Below are 16,838 nucleotides of genomic sequence, written 5' to 3' on the forward strand. Positions count from 1 at the left end.
ATTCATGAGATTGATTCATGCAACCCAAAGTGCTACAATGTAATAGTGAATCTATAGGGGGAGGTGGATCCACATGAACCTATAGTGTTACGATGTAACAGTGAATCTATAGGAGACGTTTGATCCATGTGAACCTATAGTGCTACAATGTAATAGTGACTCTATAGAGGCAGGTAGATCTATATGTTGTATAATGCTACAATGTAACAGTAACTCTATAGGGGCAGGTAGGTCTATATGTTGTATAACGCTACAATGTAACAGTGACTTTATAGGGGCAGGTAGGTCTATATGTTGTATAATGCTACAATGTAACAGTGACTCTATAGGGGCAGGTAGGTCTATATGTTGTATAATGCTACAATGTAACAGTGACTTTATAGGGGCAGGTAGGTCTATATTCCCCACAGTGCTACAATGTAACAGTGACGCTATAGGGGCAGGTAGATCCATGTTACTCCCAATATAACAGTGACTCTATAGGGGCAGGTAGGTCTATATGTTGTATAATGCTACAATGTAACAGTGACTCTATAGGGGCAGGTAGGTCTATATGTTGTATAATGCTACAATGTAACAGTGACTTTATAGGGGCAGGTAGGTCTATATGTTGTATAATGCTACAATGTAACAGTGACTTTATAGGGGCAGGTAGGTCTATATGTTGTATAATGCTACAATGTAACAGTGACGCTATAGGGGCAGGTAGGTCTATATGTTGTATAATGCTACAATGTAACAGTGACTCTATAGGGGCAGGTAGGTCTATATGTTGTATAATGCTACAATGTAATAGTGACTCTATAGGGGCAGGAAGATCTATATGCCCCACAGTGCTACAATGTAACAGTGACGCTATAGGGGCAGGTAGATCCATGTTACTCCCAATATAACAGTGACTTTATAGGGGCAGGTAGGTCTATATGTTGTATAATGCAACAATGTAACAGTGACTCTATAGGGGCAGGTAGGTCTATATGTTGTATAATGCTACAATGTAACAGTGACTTTATAGGGGCAGGTAGGTCTATATGATGTATAATGCTACAATGTAACAGTGACGCTATAGGGGCAGGTAGATCCATGTTACTCCCAATATAACAGTGACTCTATAGGGGCAGGAAGATCTATGTGCCCCACAGTGCTACAATATAACAGTGACTCTATAGGGGCAGGAAGATCCATGTGTCCCATAGAGCTACAATATAACAATAGTGTTCTGTTTGTACATAATGTAACAATCCCACAAAGCCAGCACCAGCACAATGCCTGCCCCTGCCTGCACACAGTGCCAGCTCTGCCTATAAAGATGCCAGACCCTCCCTCACATGACCACCCTGCAGTGGGCTCCTATAGAGAGACTATATCTATATGCAGCCATGATGATTCACAGGATAATCATCATCATCCTCAGCAGCAGCAGCACAGGGAACTGCCTGAGACTTCCTCCATTGTCCATTCTGAATTACCTGTTAGCAAGGCAGAGAGACTCCTCCCTGTAGTGAGGTCACATAGCAAGAGAGAGGGGGGAAGGGAGGAGAGAGACAGCCAGCCAGTGCACCTGAGACAGCTGCAAGGAAGAGATCTCCACCAGTGCTGGATGCAGCTCTGCCCTCTGCCCCCCAGATTCCTCTACCCCTCCATGTGGTGCTGAAGGACAGCTCTCCAGGAGACCCCCACTTACCCCAGCAGAGGGGTGGGAGCACTGATCCCAGAGGGGGTGGATTAGCCAGGCTGTCTCATTGCCCTTGTGTGCTGAGTGCACTGCCTGCAGGATTCCCTGGCTGTCTCCTTCCCCATTCATATGCCCACCCTCCCCTGATGGGTCTTCTGCACTAGCCCTGCCACCAACACAGGAGGACAAGGATGAAAAAGAGCTTTCTGGTGCCAGAGATTAAACCCTTGGATGTATATGATGTACAGCAGGCCAGGATCTCTGCCTCACTCAGCTGGCTCATCTACAAATGCTATGGAAAAGGTAAGGGGAGGGGGCTCCTGCTGTAGTGTTATACACCATTATAGGCTGGATCTCTCTCTACTGTGGTCAGACCTTATAACTATAGATGTTGCATCATGCCTGGATATATAGACCTAGTCATTATTATATAAGACATTGTAGCCATCCATGCATAACAGTGGTAATCAGGGCCCCCCATGCCAGGATACACTATGGTATATGGTATGGGCACAGTAGGGTGGCAAGCAGGGGCATCCTGGCCCCTATATAACATGTGACAATATACTATATACACTGTATGTACACAAAATGGGACCTCATGGTGGACTATTCCATATGTAATAAGAATATGAGCCATACAGAAGCCCTACTCCATATGGTATATAATAAGATATAGTGTTCTATCTGACTGTGAATCATACAGGGGCGTTCTCCATGGGATGCGTAATATCCATCCTCCTATGTGATTTATAGTCATCATCTTATGCCGCCAATCTATATGTTGTGGCCTAATATAGGCAATTCCTACATCATCACATCCTATAGACCTCACACCTGTGATATAACATGACTCCAGAATCCCAATCCCCATAGGTATCCGACCATGGAAAGAGGGAAAGTTCAGGTCTGGAGACCCACCCTATATATACACATGTTTACATTCAGATACATCACTGCTGACTTAGTTATTGCCCTTCCATTAATAATGAGGGGAGGATCTGGTTAACCCCCTGTGCCTGGCTGTCTGCTCATCCAGATGGGCTTTAATGGGAACTGATGGGGATTTTAGCATGGTGGGTGACCCTTTTAATATTTTTTGTATGCCAGGGACTTCCCTGGCGATGACATATCTTAATTCTAATTTAATATGATGGTTGGAAATTATAAAAAAATATATGCTATGAAAAAATGTTATATATATGAAAAAATATAATGTAAATATAAGAAAAATAATAGGAAATATTTTAGAACATGGTGGTGTACAAATATTAAAATTAAATCTAATAATCAAATGTATAAAAATATATAGATATATAGTATGTATTTCAAATAGTATGACAAATAAGTGTAAAAATATGATATATTAGGATATATATTCCACAATGTATGAATAATAAAATATATATAAACATGTAAAATTAATATAAGAAGACATCTAAAATGGTATATAAAAGCCAAAATATTTAATGATATAATTAAGTTAAACAAATTAGATATACAACACAAAAAATGTATGTATATATATATATATATATATATATATATTATTTCTCCTTTGCCTAGATCCCACTGTAGCACTGTAGGGGACATATGGGTAATGCTCTCTAGTCTCTTTCGTTACATATAAAGCCCTTTGTTTTATAGGGTATTTTTCTCCATCGTTCTAAGTCCCCGATGGATAATAACAAATACATCTACCTGCGTCTCCCACCCTTCCCGTCCACAAGGCCACATCTCTTTATAGGGGGTGGGAGCGGTTTACGAGGGCTTCTCCCTCCTTACCAAACACCTTCAGGGTTGCTTGCAGAAGCCCTAGTTAAAATAATGTCTAAGATTTTCGTTTTTGTTTTTTTTAAATCCACCTTCCCTTTTTACGCCCCTGTCTTTGAATGCAGTGATAAAATGGGGCCCTCCTATTGTTTGTGTCTCAGGGTGTGTCATAGTAATGGGGTCCTTGTCTTGGGCTTTTTTCTGGCAAAACTGAATGGGTTAATTTTGACACCTTGTGTTGTATTGGCCAGAAGCAGGGTGGATGTTTTTTTTTTTGTTTTTTTTTTTAGTATTATTGACAGTTCTATCTATCTATCTAATCCATCTATCTAGTTAGTATATGTCAGTCCGGTCTCCTCCCTATGACAGGATGGGCCCCTGACTCATGTGCAGCCTGACCCATAGGCCGCAGCAGGTGTGATGTCACCTGTCACTCCTGAAACGTTCCCTATGTTACCCTGCTGACGCCTTACTCTGAATGACTCTGCCGTGCCACGTACCGACATATGGGCCTGTATCTGGCTTGGACGCATAATTCACACGTGATTGTGTCATACATGTTTGGCAAGGACTATGTTAGTCTAAAATGCCAGCTAGGATCTTAAAGGGGCCACTGCAACAAAGTTTCACTCGCATATGTTTTTAAAGGAACACTCCAAACAAAACTGATACTCTGGGCCTGAGGGGGTAGAACATGGTTCTATAAATGCTTGTATCATGCATGCCCATTGGGGGCTTTTAAGATGGCCAAAAGAGATGAACAAACCTTTAGCAAGTTCCAGTTCACCCGAACCTAAATGCTCAGTATTTGATTACCGGTGGCTGAAGAAGTTGGATACAGCCTATGGCTGCACCCAGGGTTTCCAGACAGCCCTAATGCGGCATCCAAATGCTGAGCATTCTGGTTCAGTTTGAGGTTTGCTCATTTCTAATGGCCATACATCTTCCATTTGGCCTACAGCTATTGTTCCTCATTCCCCATACACATGTACACCTGGTTCGGCTGAGCATGCTTATGTTTCAATAGAGAGAGGGATGTAAGCTGCTGCCGGATGACCATGATCCAACAATCACAACAAATCCATGTTGGATGGATTCCCTATATCCTGATCACAGTGAGAGCCCATGAAACTCATTTCACGCTTGTGTCCGACTGGTCGGCATTTGTATACTGGTGGCTGAAGAAGTTGGATGCAGACCTAGGAAATCCTGGAAAACGTGAATAAAGACATAGGCCATGTTCAGACCTTGTAAGAGACCGGACGTTCGGTGACCCTGCCGGGTCACGGCATGGCCGGTCTCAGAAAAGATCATCCCAGCCGGTACTGCAGTATTGGCCGGATGACCTTTAGCACCGCGCGTCCGCATCAGAACTCTCCAATGCACACTATGGAGCGTGTGGCCGGAGCCGCTTGCTCCACAGTGTGCACTGACAGGGTTTTGTTTTGACGTGTCAGTTTCTCACGGCGCCGTTGGGGATCCGGGCCGGAGTGTATACTATGTGTATATACTCCGTCCGGAATTCCATAGGCGGCAATGTCATGTATAGTTTCGTATTAATTACAGCTGTAGTTTTACCAAAATATATGTAGTGTGAACATAGCCATAGGCTGAATAGACTCCCTAGGGCTCTGTCCAACCTCTCGAGCATGCTTGAGTTGTGACCGGCCAGCTGGTTACATGTTTACCTGGTACCATCTCTGTGGAGGCCTTTCTTTTTCTTGGAGAAAATTTTGTCCTTATATTTCTATATGTATCCTCATTGTTTACCACCAGGAGGATATGAAGGTCTGGAGGTTAACTACTGAAGCCAGTCCTGGTACTCCTTCTGAATATTGTTGAGTGCACCTGTCAAACTGTTTGAGTTCACAACGTTATCCGAACCTGAACGCTATTGATTCCCCGCTACTGAAGAAGTTGGATGCTGCCTACTGTATGTTTTCCTGGCAGCCTTAGGGTGACATCCAACTTCTCTAGGCATGAGGAATCCAACACTTTGGGGGGGGGGGGGAGATTTATTAAACATGGTGTAAAGTGAAAATGTCTAAGTTGCCCCTAGCAACCAAACAGATTCCACCTTTCTTTTTCCAAAGAGTCTGTGAGAAATTAAAAGTGGAATCTGATTGGTTGCTAGGGGCAACTGAGCCAGTTTCACTTTACACCATGTTTGATAAATCTCCCCCTTAGCGTTTAGGTTCGGATAACGTTGCTGAACCTGAACATTTTGACAGATCCGCTCAACACTACTCGTGAACTCCTCATAATACTGCAGAAGTGTTTAAAGATGGTGGAGACCAGATTTAGTGGCCCTAAAAGTAATCATTTTGGGAGATTAAAGGGGTTATGGCAAATATTATGACAGATATATCACCTAGACATGTAAGGAGGTCACTTTGGAGGTGGTCTTGAACAGGTTTTGGTTGAGGTCACCATGTTACATTTAAGAACTTAGGGTGAGATTCATAAAACTGGTGTAAAGTGCAACTGGCTCAGTTGCCCCTAGCAACCAATCAGATTCCACCTTTCATTCCTCACAGATTCTTTGAAAAATGAAAGGTGGAATCTGATTGGTTGCTAGGGGAAACTGAGTCAGTTCTACGTTAAACCAGTTTGATAAATGCCCCCCCCCCCCCCCCCCCCCCCATATAACGTTCCCACTCACTTACGATGGAGTATATCGGGTTCTGTTGTGGTGTCCATCATTTTGACAGGAAGAGTCTCAGATTGACTAAGAGTGGAAGTCTTTAAGGGGTTTCCAGGAGTAGAAAAACATGTATCAATCTACATGAGTAGCTGCCTGTATTTAACCCAAATCATACTCTCCTGCTGTGACCAATGGCTACACGATTTATTAGCACAGTGATAGGGCCATTGGCCACAGCTGGAGAACAGTCACTCCAAATGGGCCATGGTTTTGGCCACGTGCAGTCTCATATGGTTTTACCCTTCAGCTTTGATAGGGCTTAACACCAATACCGTCAAGTTAGTAGACAAACATCTAACCGTACCTGGACCACCATTGGGTTGGGGTTGTTCCTTGCCTTTGGTATCGGCAATGGTGGGGGGGATCATCACTGCAAGCAACTATCTATACTCAGACAATGTCTCATAGTGATGTCATTCATGGGTCCGGGCCAGTACGACGTCTTCTTATCCATTTTTATCAATGTCAGGAAGAGACATGTTATAATTCTATTCTTGCAATAATGTCTATGGGACGTGGTAAATCCTTCATGACCCTATAGATTGGGGGCATACAATATATAATTATATACAATTATAACCAAATTCCCAGTAGGCCATTTGACACATTACCCATGATGGATCTAATAGGCTGCAGTGGCCTTTCTCTTCTCTCAGGGCAGCCATACATGTTCCAGTATATGTCACAATGCTTAGTAAGCATGGCATCCTCCAAGCCCCCCGAGCAGATCTGTCCAGGATGCTGTCTGCATGGATTTGGCATCTTCTTCTTCTCCTCTGGGTACCCCGGTTGATAGGTTAATCGGAGTCTAATTGTGTGTCTGTGGTATGGAAATTAGATTGTAAGCTCCAATGACGGATGTGTATTCCCTATAATATAGATGTGCGGCTGGATAATAGGCTGCAGTACGTCATTGTATACTGCAGTACACCCCCCGGTATTGTGTAGGCAGAGCCTGGGTAGCTATGTGTGTGTGATGATATGTATTGCCTATGTACAGTGCCTTTCCTTCGCAGCCCTCAGTGATCGGTCGCCTCTCCCTCTTTTCCTTCCCCTTTGTTCTGCCTCCATGAATTAAACATTGCAGATTGTGGCTGCTGTGCAAGCTGAACCCTCTGCGGGCCGAGCACTGCCACCCCAACCATTCATCTTCCGGAATGGCTATAGTATTTCTGCTTGCCTTTCGCCTCTCCGTCACTGATACATAGGAAGGTGTAGTATACCGTAGAGCAGAGTTATGTTCCATGACTAAATGTCAGGCAGAAAGGACAATGCAAGTGCTTTCACCATTGGCCGCCTTTAATTCAGTATATAATCTGCCAAAATGTGCGGGATTCTTATTAAAGGAAGTTATTATACGTTTAGATGTTATAATAGGGTTTATTTTTTTTTATCTACTGCGCATGGTTTAAATTATTTGTAATGACCGCTGATCAAGTCGGACAACCGGGGGGAGTTGAGATTAAAGGGGTTGTTCACCCAAAAAAATCTTTTAAGTCAACTGGTCCCAGCAAGTGTCAGAGATTTGTAATTTGCTTTTATTAAAAAAATCTTAGGTCTTCCAGTACTTATCAGCTGCTGTATGTCCTGTATGAAGTGGTGTATTATTTCTAGTCTGACACAGTGCGCTCTGCTGCTGCTCTGTCCATGTCAGGAACTATCCAGAGCTGTAGTAAATCCCCATAGAAAACCTCTCCTGCTCTGCTGACTGGAAAGAATACACAACTTCCTGTGGGACATACAGCAGCTGATAAGTACTGGAAGACTGAAGATTTAGAAGTAAATTACAAATTTCTTCTGGCACCAGTTCATTTAAAAGAATTTTTTTTTGTGAACTACCCCTTTAAAGGGGTCACCTCATGAAGGCAGCTCCTGTCCATATGACATGATATATTGCTATCACCCACATTCCTTCTCTTTACACAGGAAGACGTGTGGCTGATAGCGATACATTTTCAGGTGTGATTTGCAATTAAACTCCATTCACTTCAATGGAACCTGCAACCAAACTAGAGACAAGAGTAGTGCTGTCTCTGGAAAAAAGTGGCCGTGTTTTTCTAATGCTGGATAACCCCTTTAAGCCCCTTTTACGCAGTCATTCAGTCAATAATCATCCAGTGTAAAGGCCCTTTTACACAGGCCAATCTGGAGGAGCTAGTGAGCACCGGTCAGATTGGCGCTCGCTAGTTCGTTGCCTACTTGCTGCCTGCGCTATTACATCTGCGGGCAAGAGCAGGGAGCCCATAGGAGATGGCGGTGGTCTGCTGCTGTCGTTTGGTGTAATAGCAGACCATTGCCATCGTTTCGTGCTGAAAGACAGGAATCATGGTACATTGTCGGCCATAACTGACGATAATCGCTCGGTGTAATAGGGCATTAAAAGTGACAGCGATCAACCAAGGAACTGGAAAATGGTGGCTGATCGCATCTTTGCGCAGCACAAAACAAATTGTTTACCCCTGTATCGCTCTTGCGGCTTGGCTGTGTGTGTAATCGTGCCTTGTAAAGGTTCTTCTAATGAGCGAGGATCATGCTGATCAGTGCCCATTTGGAGATGCGGATGGACAAAGATGGGCTTTTACGTGGGCCAGTTATCTACTGAAGGAGCGTTTCTAGGGCTGTTTGTTGCCGATAATCAGCCTGTGTTAAAGGGCCTTTAGTATCCTAAGGATCAGAGGGTGGGAAGGTAGAGACACTAGGGGGGAGATTTATAAAACTGGTGTAAAGTAGAACTGGCTCAGTTGCCCCTAGCAACCAATCAGATTCCACCTTTCATTTTCCTAAGAGTCTGTGAGGAATGAAAGGTGGAATCTGATTGGTTGCTAGGGGCAACTGAGCCAGTTTCACATTACCCCATGTTTGATATATCTCCCCCTTGGTGTTACAAGGATCAAAGGGTAGAGCGTCAGAGAACCTAAAGGTGTCCATATATTAAAGTCAGCCAAACCTGCTGACTCTATAAGGTGTACGGTGACCTCCTGACTCCCCACTGACAGATGATGTCAGAAGGGTTAGGCGTCCTAAGGCCTTATTCACACATTCCGCAAAATTGTCCGTAATTGCAGATCCGCAATCACCGTTCAACTTAGTACACGTTGATTTATATTGGGTATTCATACGGTCCTAGTGCAGCTTGTGATCAAGTATGGGTTACCAATAGAAGTGTTACCAGTTCAACATTTTACAGAAACGGATGCAATTACGGATAATTTTTCATGGATCACAGAGTAAAAATAGCGGGAGGTTTTGCGGAGCAGAAAAATCACTGAACGTATGAATGAGGCCTAAGTGGAGATGAGTGCAACTGGAGCATGCTCAGATCTGACATTTGAATAGTGGTGGCTGAAGAAGTTGGATGCTGCCCTAGAGAGTTCTAGAAATCATGGATACAGTTTATGGATATTGCATCTGCAGTGTCCCAGAACATGCAGACTACTACTCCTATTATGCTCATTTCTATTGCTATGTCAATGCCTGTTCTGGTAAGTGTTTGCACTGCAACTGCTGCTAGTATTCCCCTGGTATTCTCTGGTTATGTGTATTCTCATGCATATTCTTATATATTCCTGTGTATTATTACATTGTACAGTGGTATGCAAGGCTGCTGATCACGTGACCGTGCCAGTGCCCTGTAACCATGGTTCCTCCAATGGCCGACTAGCTCTGGCCAGGGGCAACCATGTGACCTCCCACTTCCTCCTAACAAGTGAGTCTTCCCCCTGCTTCCAAGCAAGGAGGGTGTGTGTCGTCTCTCTCCTACCTCACAGGAGTTGGACATGTCGCAGCTCCCACTTCACCACTAGAAGTGTGGATCAGGTGCTCTGCTGTATTCAAGTCTTCGGCTGTATCTGCCTGCTCAAGTGTCCGGAGTTCCTTCTCTCATCTGGGTGTCATTCCGTTATCTCTCATCATCGTTTCAAGTATTCACAGCAAGTATTATTCTCAAGCTAATCCACCCAGCAACGCTATTTCTCTCATACTCCTACTCCCATCATCCGGCACGTATTCTCACAGCCTATGCAGCACCACTCCTGCTTATTTGTCAAAGCCTGCTATATACCCGGTTGCATCTGGACAGAACTGTTGCTACTGGTTACCTCATCTATAATAAAACCGCTGTTACTGAACCCTAGCATTGGTGTCCACTAACTGGTGCCCTGACTAAGTGCAGCGAAGAATCGCATGCCCATCATCACCCGCAGATTCCACAGACCGGCCCTACAGCTGTGCTGCCCTCAGGCCTATACCGTGACAAGTATAACCCCTGCAGCTGCCCCGGTCATTGCCCGCTCATAACTAAAGCACTGTGGAAGTGGCCCCCAGGGGCCAGGGCATCGCACATCCAGCTTCTTCAGTCACCGATAATCAAATCTCGAACGATCTCTAATCCCTAATATTAGGAGAATCAGAATGTTAGGGAGCCCCTAATGTTACAATAATCGGAAGATGGAGACTTGGGCTGCATTCACACATTCTGGGAAATTGTCTATGATCACATATGCCATTCAATCCATCTCAACGTTTTATACGGACGTGGATATGGATTAGGGATGGTCCGAACCGAGTTCAGTTTGGGTTCGTACAAACCCGAACTCCCGGCAATGATTCCCGCTGTCTGCTAGCTCCGTGGAGAGGGCGGATACAGCGGGAGTACCACCTGGAAAACTGGGATACAGCCATAGCCATAGGCTGTATACCAGTTTTCCAGGCGGTCCTCCCGCTGTATCCACCCGCTCCACGGAGCGGGCAGACAGCAGGAATCTGATGCCGAACGTTCGGGTTCATACGAACCCGAACCTCGGCAGGTTCGGACCATCCCTAATATGGACCAAATACGGACCAAATTGCACAGATCATAAAGTAAAAATAGCGGACCAAGAACACTGAACATGTGAATTAGGCCTTAGGGGCTCTCAGTGTTGTGAGCATCAAAGGGTGAAGGGTTAGGGTCCATTTACACAGATTATTTGACAGATTATCTGCCAAAGATTTAAAGCCAAAGCCAGGAATGGATTTGAAAAGAGAAAAAGTCTCAGGCTTTCCTTTATGACCTGATCTCTGTTTGTAGTCTGTTTCTGGCTTTGGCTTCAGATCTTTGTCCGATAATCTTTCTGTGTAAATGGACCCTAAGGGACACTTACCTGTATGTATGTTGGAGGATCAATAGCTAGAGATAGACCCCCCCTCCCCTTTGTGATCAGAAGGAAGGCGGGGAAGAAACTTTTAAAACAATGGTTCTTGTTTTGATGCAAATTTTTTGGTTGTGGGAAAAGAACAAACAGTGATGCAAATGGAACATTTCTTAATGAAAGACGCAATGGGAAATTCATTGGTTTTCTACAAGAAATCCACATTGGAATCTGCATATATACAGAATACTTAGTGTGCACAAGTCCTTATATCAGGAGATGTTGGAGCAGTCCCGATAACGTTGTTATAGAAGGTTACTAGACGGTGGAATGATGGGTATAGCAGAATGCTAGAAGGGAATTCTCAGCATTCTGATAATGAACAGGACATTGTCGCAGAAGATACAAACTATCCAGTGTCAAGGCTCCTGTGTCAGTGTGGCCTACATAACCCCGGCCATTGCTGTGTGACAGGCCAGAGAGGCTGTGTCATCCTGCATCCCCTCCCTGGGTATACGGAAGCAGAACAAACCGCCAGGAATTTGCATGGACTTTGAATACAGAGCAAAGTGTTTGCTGAGCTGTGCAAGAGATATGTGTACATGTATATTACTGTGCATAGCGGGTACATGCATTATACTGTACATGTATTACTGTGCATAGTGGGTACATGTATGTATACTGTACATGTATTACTGTGTATAGCGGGTACATGCATTATACTGTACATGTATTACTGTGCATAGCGGGTACATGTATGTATACTGTACATGTATTACTGTGTATAGCGGGTACATGCATTATACTGTACATGTATTACTGTGCATAGCGGGTACATGCATTATACTGTACATGTATTACTGTGCATAGCGGGTACATGCATTATACTGTACATGTGTTACTGTGCATAGCGGGTACATGCATTATACTGTACATGTATTGCTGTGTATAGCGGGTACATACATATTACTGTGCATAGCCGGTACATGCATTATACTGTACATGTATTACTGTGCATAGCGGGTACATGCGTTATACTGTACATGTATTACTGTGTATAGCCGGTACATGCATTATACTGTACATGTATTACTGTGCATAGCGGGTACATGCGTTATACTGTATATGTATAACTGTGCATAGCGGGTACATGCGTTATACTGTACATGTATTACTGTGTATAGCCGGTACATGCATTATACTGTACATGTATTACTGTGCATAGCGGGTACATGCGTTATACTGTACATGTATTACTGTGCATAGCGGGTACATGCATTATACTGTACATGTATTACTGTGCATAGCGGGTACATGCATTATACTGTACATGTATTACTGTGCATAGCGGGTACATGCATTATACTGTACATGTATTACTGTGCATAGCGGGTACATGCATTATACTGTACATGTATTACTGTGCATAGCGGGTACATGCGTTATACTGTACATGTATTACTGTGCATAGCGGGTACATGCATTATACTGTACATGTATTACTGTGCATAGCGGGTACATGTATGTATACTGTACATGTATTACTGTGCATAGCGGGTACATGTATGTATACTGTACATGTATTACTGTGCATAGCGGGTACATGCATTATACTGTACATGTATTGCTGTGTATAGTGGGTACATGTATTTTACTGTAAATCAGAAGCTTGCATGTACTAAATGAGATGGTCCTACTAAGAAGGTGTCATAGCCGTTTGGAAGCTATAGGGAAAACATCACATGATTGGTTACACCTCCTCTCTTCTTTCTTCTCTCCTGATCTATATACAATAGTAATGCTTTAATACCAGATTTTTCCCCTCCGGAGCTGTAATCTGTGTGTATCAGTCCTGGTCATATTAGAATAACAGGTTGAGTCTTCTTTATGGACTAGTTTATTAGTGCAGAGTAGATGAAAGTTCTGTCCGCCATCCCTGTATCCGCCTGCCCGTCTGATCTGTTACCTACCTGCAGAAGAAAGCTACAACAGTCTGGCAGCTTGGGCGGAGTATATTATAAATAGTTTACGTTGGGTAACCGGTTCATACTGCAACATTAAGATAGTCACCTGCTGGATCTCATGAGCCTGGACTGTAATAGAGGATTACAACATCTCCGGAAAGTGGGTACAAGCCAACTCTTCACACTCAACTATCGAAAGACCTTATCTGCCATCAGACTGGTTGGCACCCAGAAGATGGCATATAAATATGATGAAACTAGTGGAGAAGCTTCATCAGGATGGAACTGTGGGGTTTGGATGTTATCTGAATAAGAACCCATCACTCTCCATTCCTACACTATACAAGGTGTCCAAATAGGATTCGCCTATTGAAGAACGAGGAGTTCTGTTCTAGAGCAGGGGTGGAACAATGAACCATGGGGTCCCCAAAGTTAAGTGCTATATCATAATGTCAAGGAGGTGTTGCTGAGCCACTGTATGCACACATCCTCCTTCACTGCAAAATTGATGTATAGTGCTTGGCTTCTAGCCCTAGATGTCAATCAGTCAAGGCCAAAAGGAGTGGGGAAGGGAGAAGGCATGCATGCTGTGGCTTAACAACACCTTCCTGACATTTGAGCTTTATATAGCTCCGACTGATTCCCTTTACCATCGAATGGGGCACCACTTTACAATGTATACTGCCAGCTGCAGAATAGAGTGACGCAATCTTTTCTTTTTTTTTTCACTGCTTGTAGTAATGGTAATGTGCCACCATAAAGGGATTGTCCAGGATTAGAAAAAAACAGCTAATTTCTTCCATAAACAGCACCACCTCTGTCCTCAGGTGGTGTGTGGTATTACATCTCGGCTCCATTCACTTTAATGTAGCTGAGCTGCAAAACACACACCCTTACTGAGGACAAGAGTGGTGTTTCCTGAAGTAGGCGGCTCTGTTTTTTTTAAAAATTTAATTTATTTTTTTTTCTTTCTAATTCTAGAAAACCCTTCAATGAAGGAGTCTTACAGGCGGCGGGGGTGGCGATCCAGCCGGCGCAGGGGGCTGTGGATGAGCGGGGGGCCGGGCTGCAAGCGGACGGACTTTCGCGCGACGACTGTTTACATGGAACGATCAGCGAATTTTTGGCGAACAACGATTTGATAACATGTTGAAAGATCAAAATGAACGATTTCTCGTTCGTCGTTTGATCGTTTGCTGCGTTTACAAGTATAATTATCGTTATCGCGCAAATTCGCACGATAATCGTTACGTGTAAACGCACCTTTACAGGCCAGGCAATGCTCCCTTAGTGCAACAGCTGGACCTTGTACTGGCCTGATACTTACCAGTTATAAAGCAGTCTGGATAATTTTGGATAACCCCTTTAATAAGGGAGCCTTACAGGCCAGGCAATGCTCCCTTAGACTTCACCTTACATGGGGGACAAGAGACCACTGTTCTTATAATTAAAACTGGTCTCAGCAGCTGGACCCTAACTGATCTGATACTTACCAGTTATAAAGCAGTCCATACACCTAAGTCAAGCTGTGACTCTTTTCTCCACTACCTCCGCACTTATGACCCTACCCCTATCACATGCAGCCCAATCCTTACCAACACAACCACATGACTGTACAGGTCACTGCCTCTCATAATCTGACCTCTATAATATACAATGGAGGTTTCTAGATGGAAGAAAATCCTAGAATCTGTGTCCGGCCCATGGGCCACCAGTTGGACAACCTTACATTATAATTAATGCAGACCATGAAAAGTTTTTGACTACAGAATGCTCTGCAGTTGTGGGATGCTCTGCAGCAGGATGGCCTTAGCAATTAGTAGAAGCAATGACCTGGATGTAATGTTTTTTGGAATGTTGGTCTAATTAGGTAAGCGGGGGGGGGGGGGGGGGCCTGATGGAAGTTAGCCAAGATGCAAGGTGCCTTATTGCCCTGTACATTCCAGACCTGCACAAGCCGCCCTCTTGTTTGTCTGTTGCATTAATGTGGCTTTCATCCCTCTTTTACGCTTGCGGTTTACCTCTCCACCTCTGCTCTGCGTTCATAACAAACATGTCTGCACTTATCTTGCTTCTGGTGTTTTATGAGTAACTTTTTCCCAGTCCCTGTTCTCGCACATGTGTCCTCTTCTCACACTACAGTGCTGTGAGAGTCTCATTATACAGGCAGGTCCTTGCTCACTTGTATATAAGATGACATAATCCTATGGGCTCTGGGACTCTATGCAGTAAAATAAGACTAGAATTTCTGCTAATGTTTTATGTTACTACAGGCAGGGGCGGATTAACTTTACCATAGGCCCCGGGCTGTTCACCAAGCCTGGGCCCCCCCACCCCACTGTAACTATGGCGGCACTAGCCTGGTGTTCATAGTATAGTATAGATAATGTCATGATGTCCTGATTTGTGCAAAATTGCCATAAAAAAATCTGTGATTTTTAGCAAATTACGACGGAAGTGTAGCCAGGAGACAGTACACCACTGAAAGTCTTTTTGGGTGGTCATGGGCCCCCTAGGAGCTCAGGGCCCCGGGCTCCCGCCCGGAACACCCCTATTATAATCCACTACTGACTACAGGCCTCAGTTGGTACCAGCAGGGACAGTCTAAGGCTATGTTCCCACTATGTAAAAACAACAGCCATTGTTGTGCAAAAAATGGCTGTTTGTGAATTAATGGACATTATTCTGAAAAACTGCCATTTTTTTTTAAATAATGTGAACATAGCCTAATTTGTGAAAATATTTGGGCTTGATGAGGGTATTAAAGGGAACCTGATTGTAGTCCATGTTATACAGCAGGAAGAGCTGGGCAGATTAATATACAGTGGTACCTTGGTTTAAGAGTACCTTGATTTAAGAGCATTTTGGTTTAAGAGCTCAGTTTTTCAGAATTCTGACTTTGTTTAAGAGCATTGCTTTGGTGTAAGAGCTCCCTGTACTGGGTGGGAGCGCCAGTGGAGGAGGGGCATGGTCTGCATATCAGGGTCTACAGCACTGTACTCTGACCCAGGAAGTCTCCCTCACCTTCCAAATCATAGCAGATCCACTTCAGGCTGGGGCTTGCATCAGGGGACAGGACTGTGGAGGGAAATCTCTCCATAGCTGTAATCCCTCTCTCCCCAGACAGAGAGCGCTGCATGTATGTGCCCACATCTGCCCTGCTCATTCCTTCATGCTCCCTGCAGTCTCTGTCCGCCCTTGTGTTTCCCATCCTCTCCATTACTGTACAGTAACTTATAATATCACATATTCTGCTGTTTCTGAATGTTTGTTTCATTAGTTTTTGAGCCCTTAGTTATGTAAATCAATTGTCATCCTGTATCTTTTCAGTGATTTTTTTTTATTTTTTTATATTAATCTGCAAACCTCCTTCTACTCTGTAGCACAGTGCCCACTCATCTCAATGGTCATTGTGACAGTATCCCAAACCAGCAATAGGCCGGGATTGTCTTTCATAGAGTCGCTCACAATTATCAGCACAGTTGTAGCATTTGGTCATGAAGAGTTTGTTATAGATGAAGATCAGGGTGGCAGGGTCACTTATTTTTTATAATCCATGAGATCTTTTGTGGCAATCCTATGTCTACAGACAC

The 16,838-nt window shown here is 43.9% G+C and overlaps 1 protein-coding gene across 2 annotated transcripts in view; it reads left to right on the plus strand.

The window, feature by feature from the left end:
- Positions 1–1,525: 1,525 nt before the first annotated feature.
- The window catches only part of CAMSAP3 (calmodulin regulated spectrin associated protein family member 3), a 62,861-nt gene continuing 47,548 nt past the window's right edge, over positions 1,526–16,838 (plus strand). For both annotated transcript variants that reach the window (XM_069945539.1, XM_069945548.1), the window contains exon 1: positions 1,526–1,978. In XM_069945539.1, coding sequence (XP_069801640.1) covers positions 1,867–1,978 — 112 coding nt within the window. In that variant the 5' untranslated portion in view covers positions 1,526–1,866. The remainder of the gene's footprint in view (positions 1,979–16,838) is intronic.

Source organism: Dendropsophus ebraccatus, chromosome 1 (assembly GCF_027789765.1).
Source record: "Dendropsophus ebraccatus isolate aDenEbr1 chromosome 1, aDenEbr1.pat, whole genome shotgun sequence".
Classification (NCBI taxonomy): Eukaryota; Metazoa; Chordata; class Amphibia; order Anura; family Hylidae; genus Dendropsophus; species Dendropsophus ebraccatus.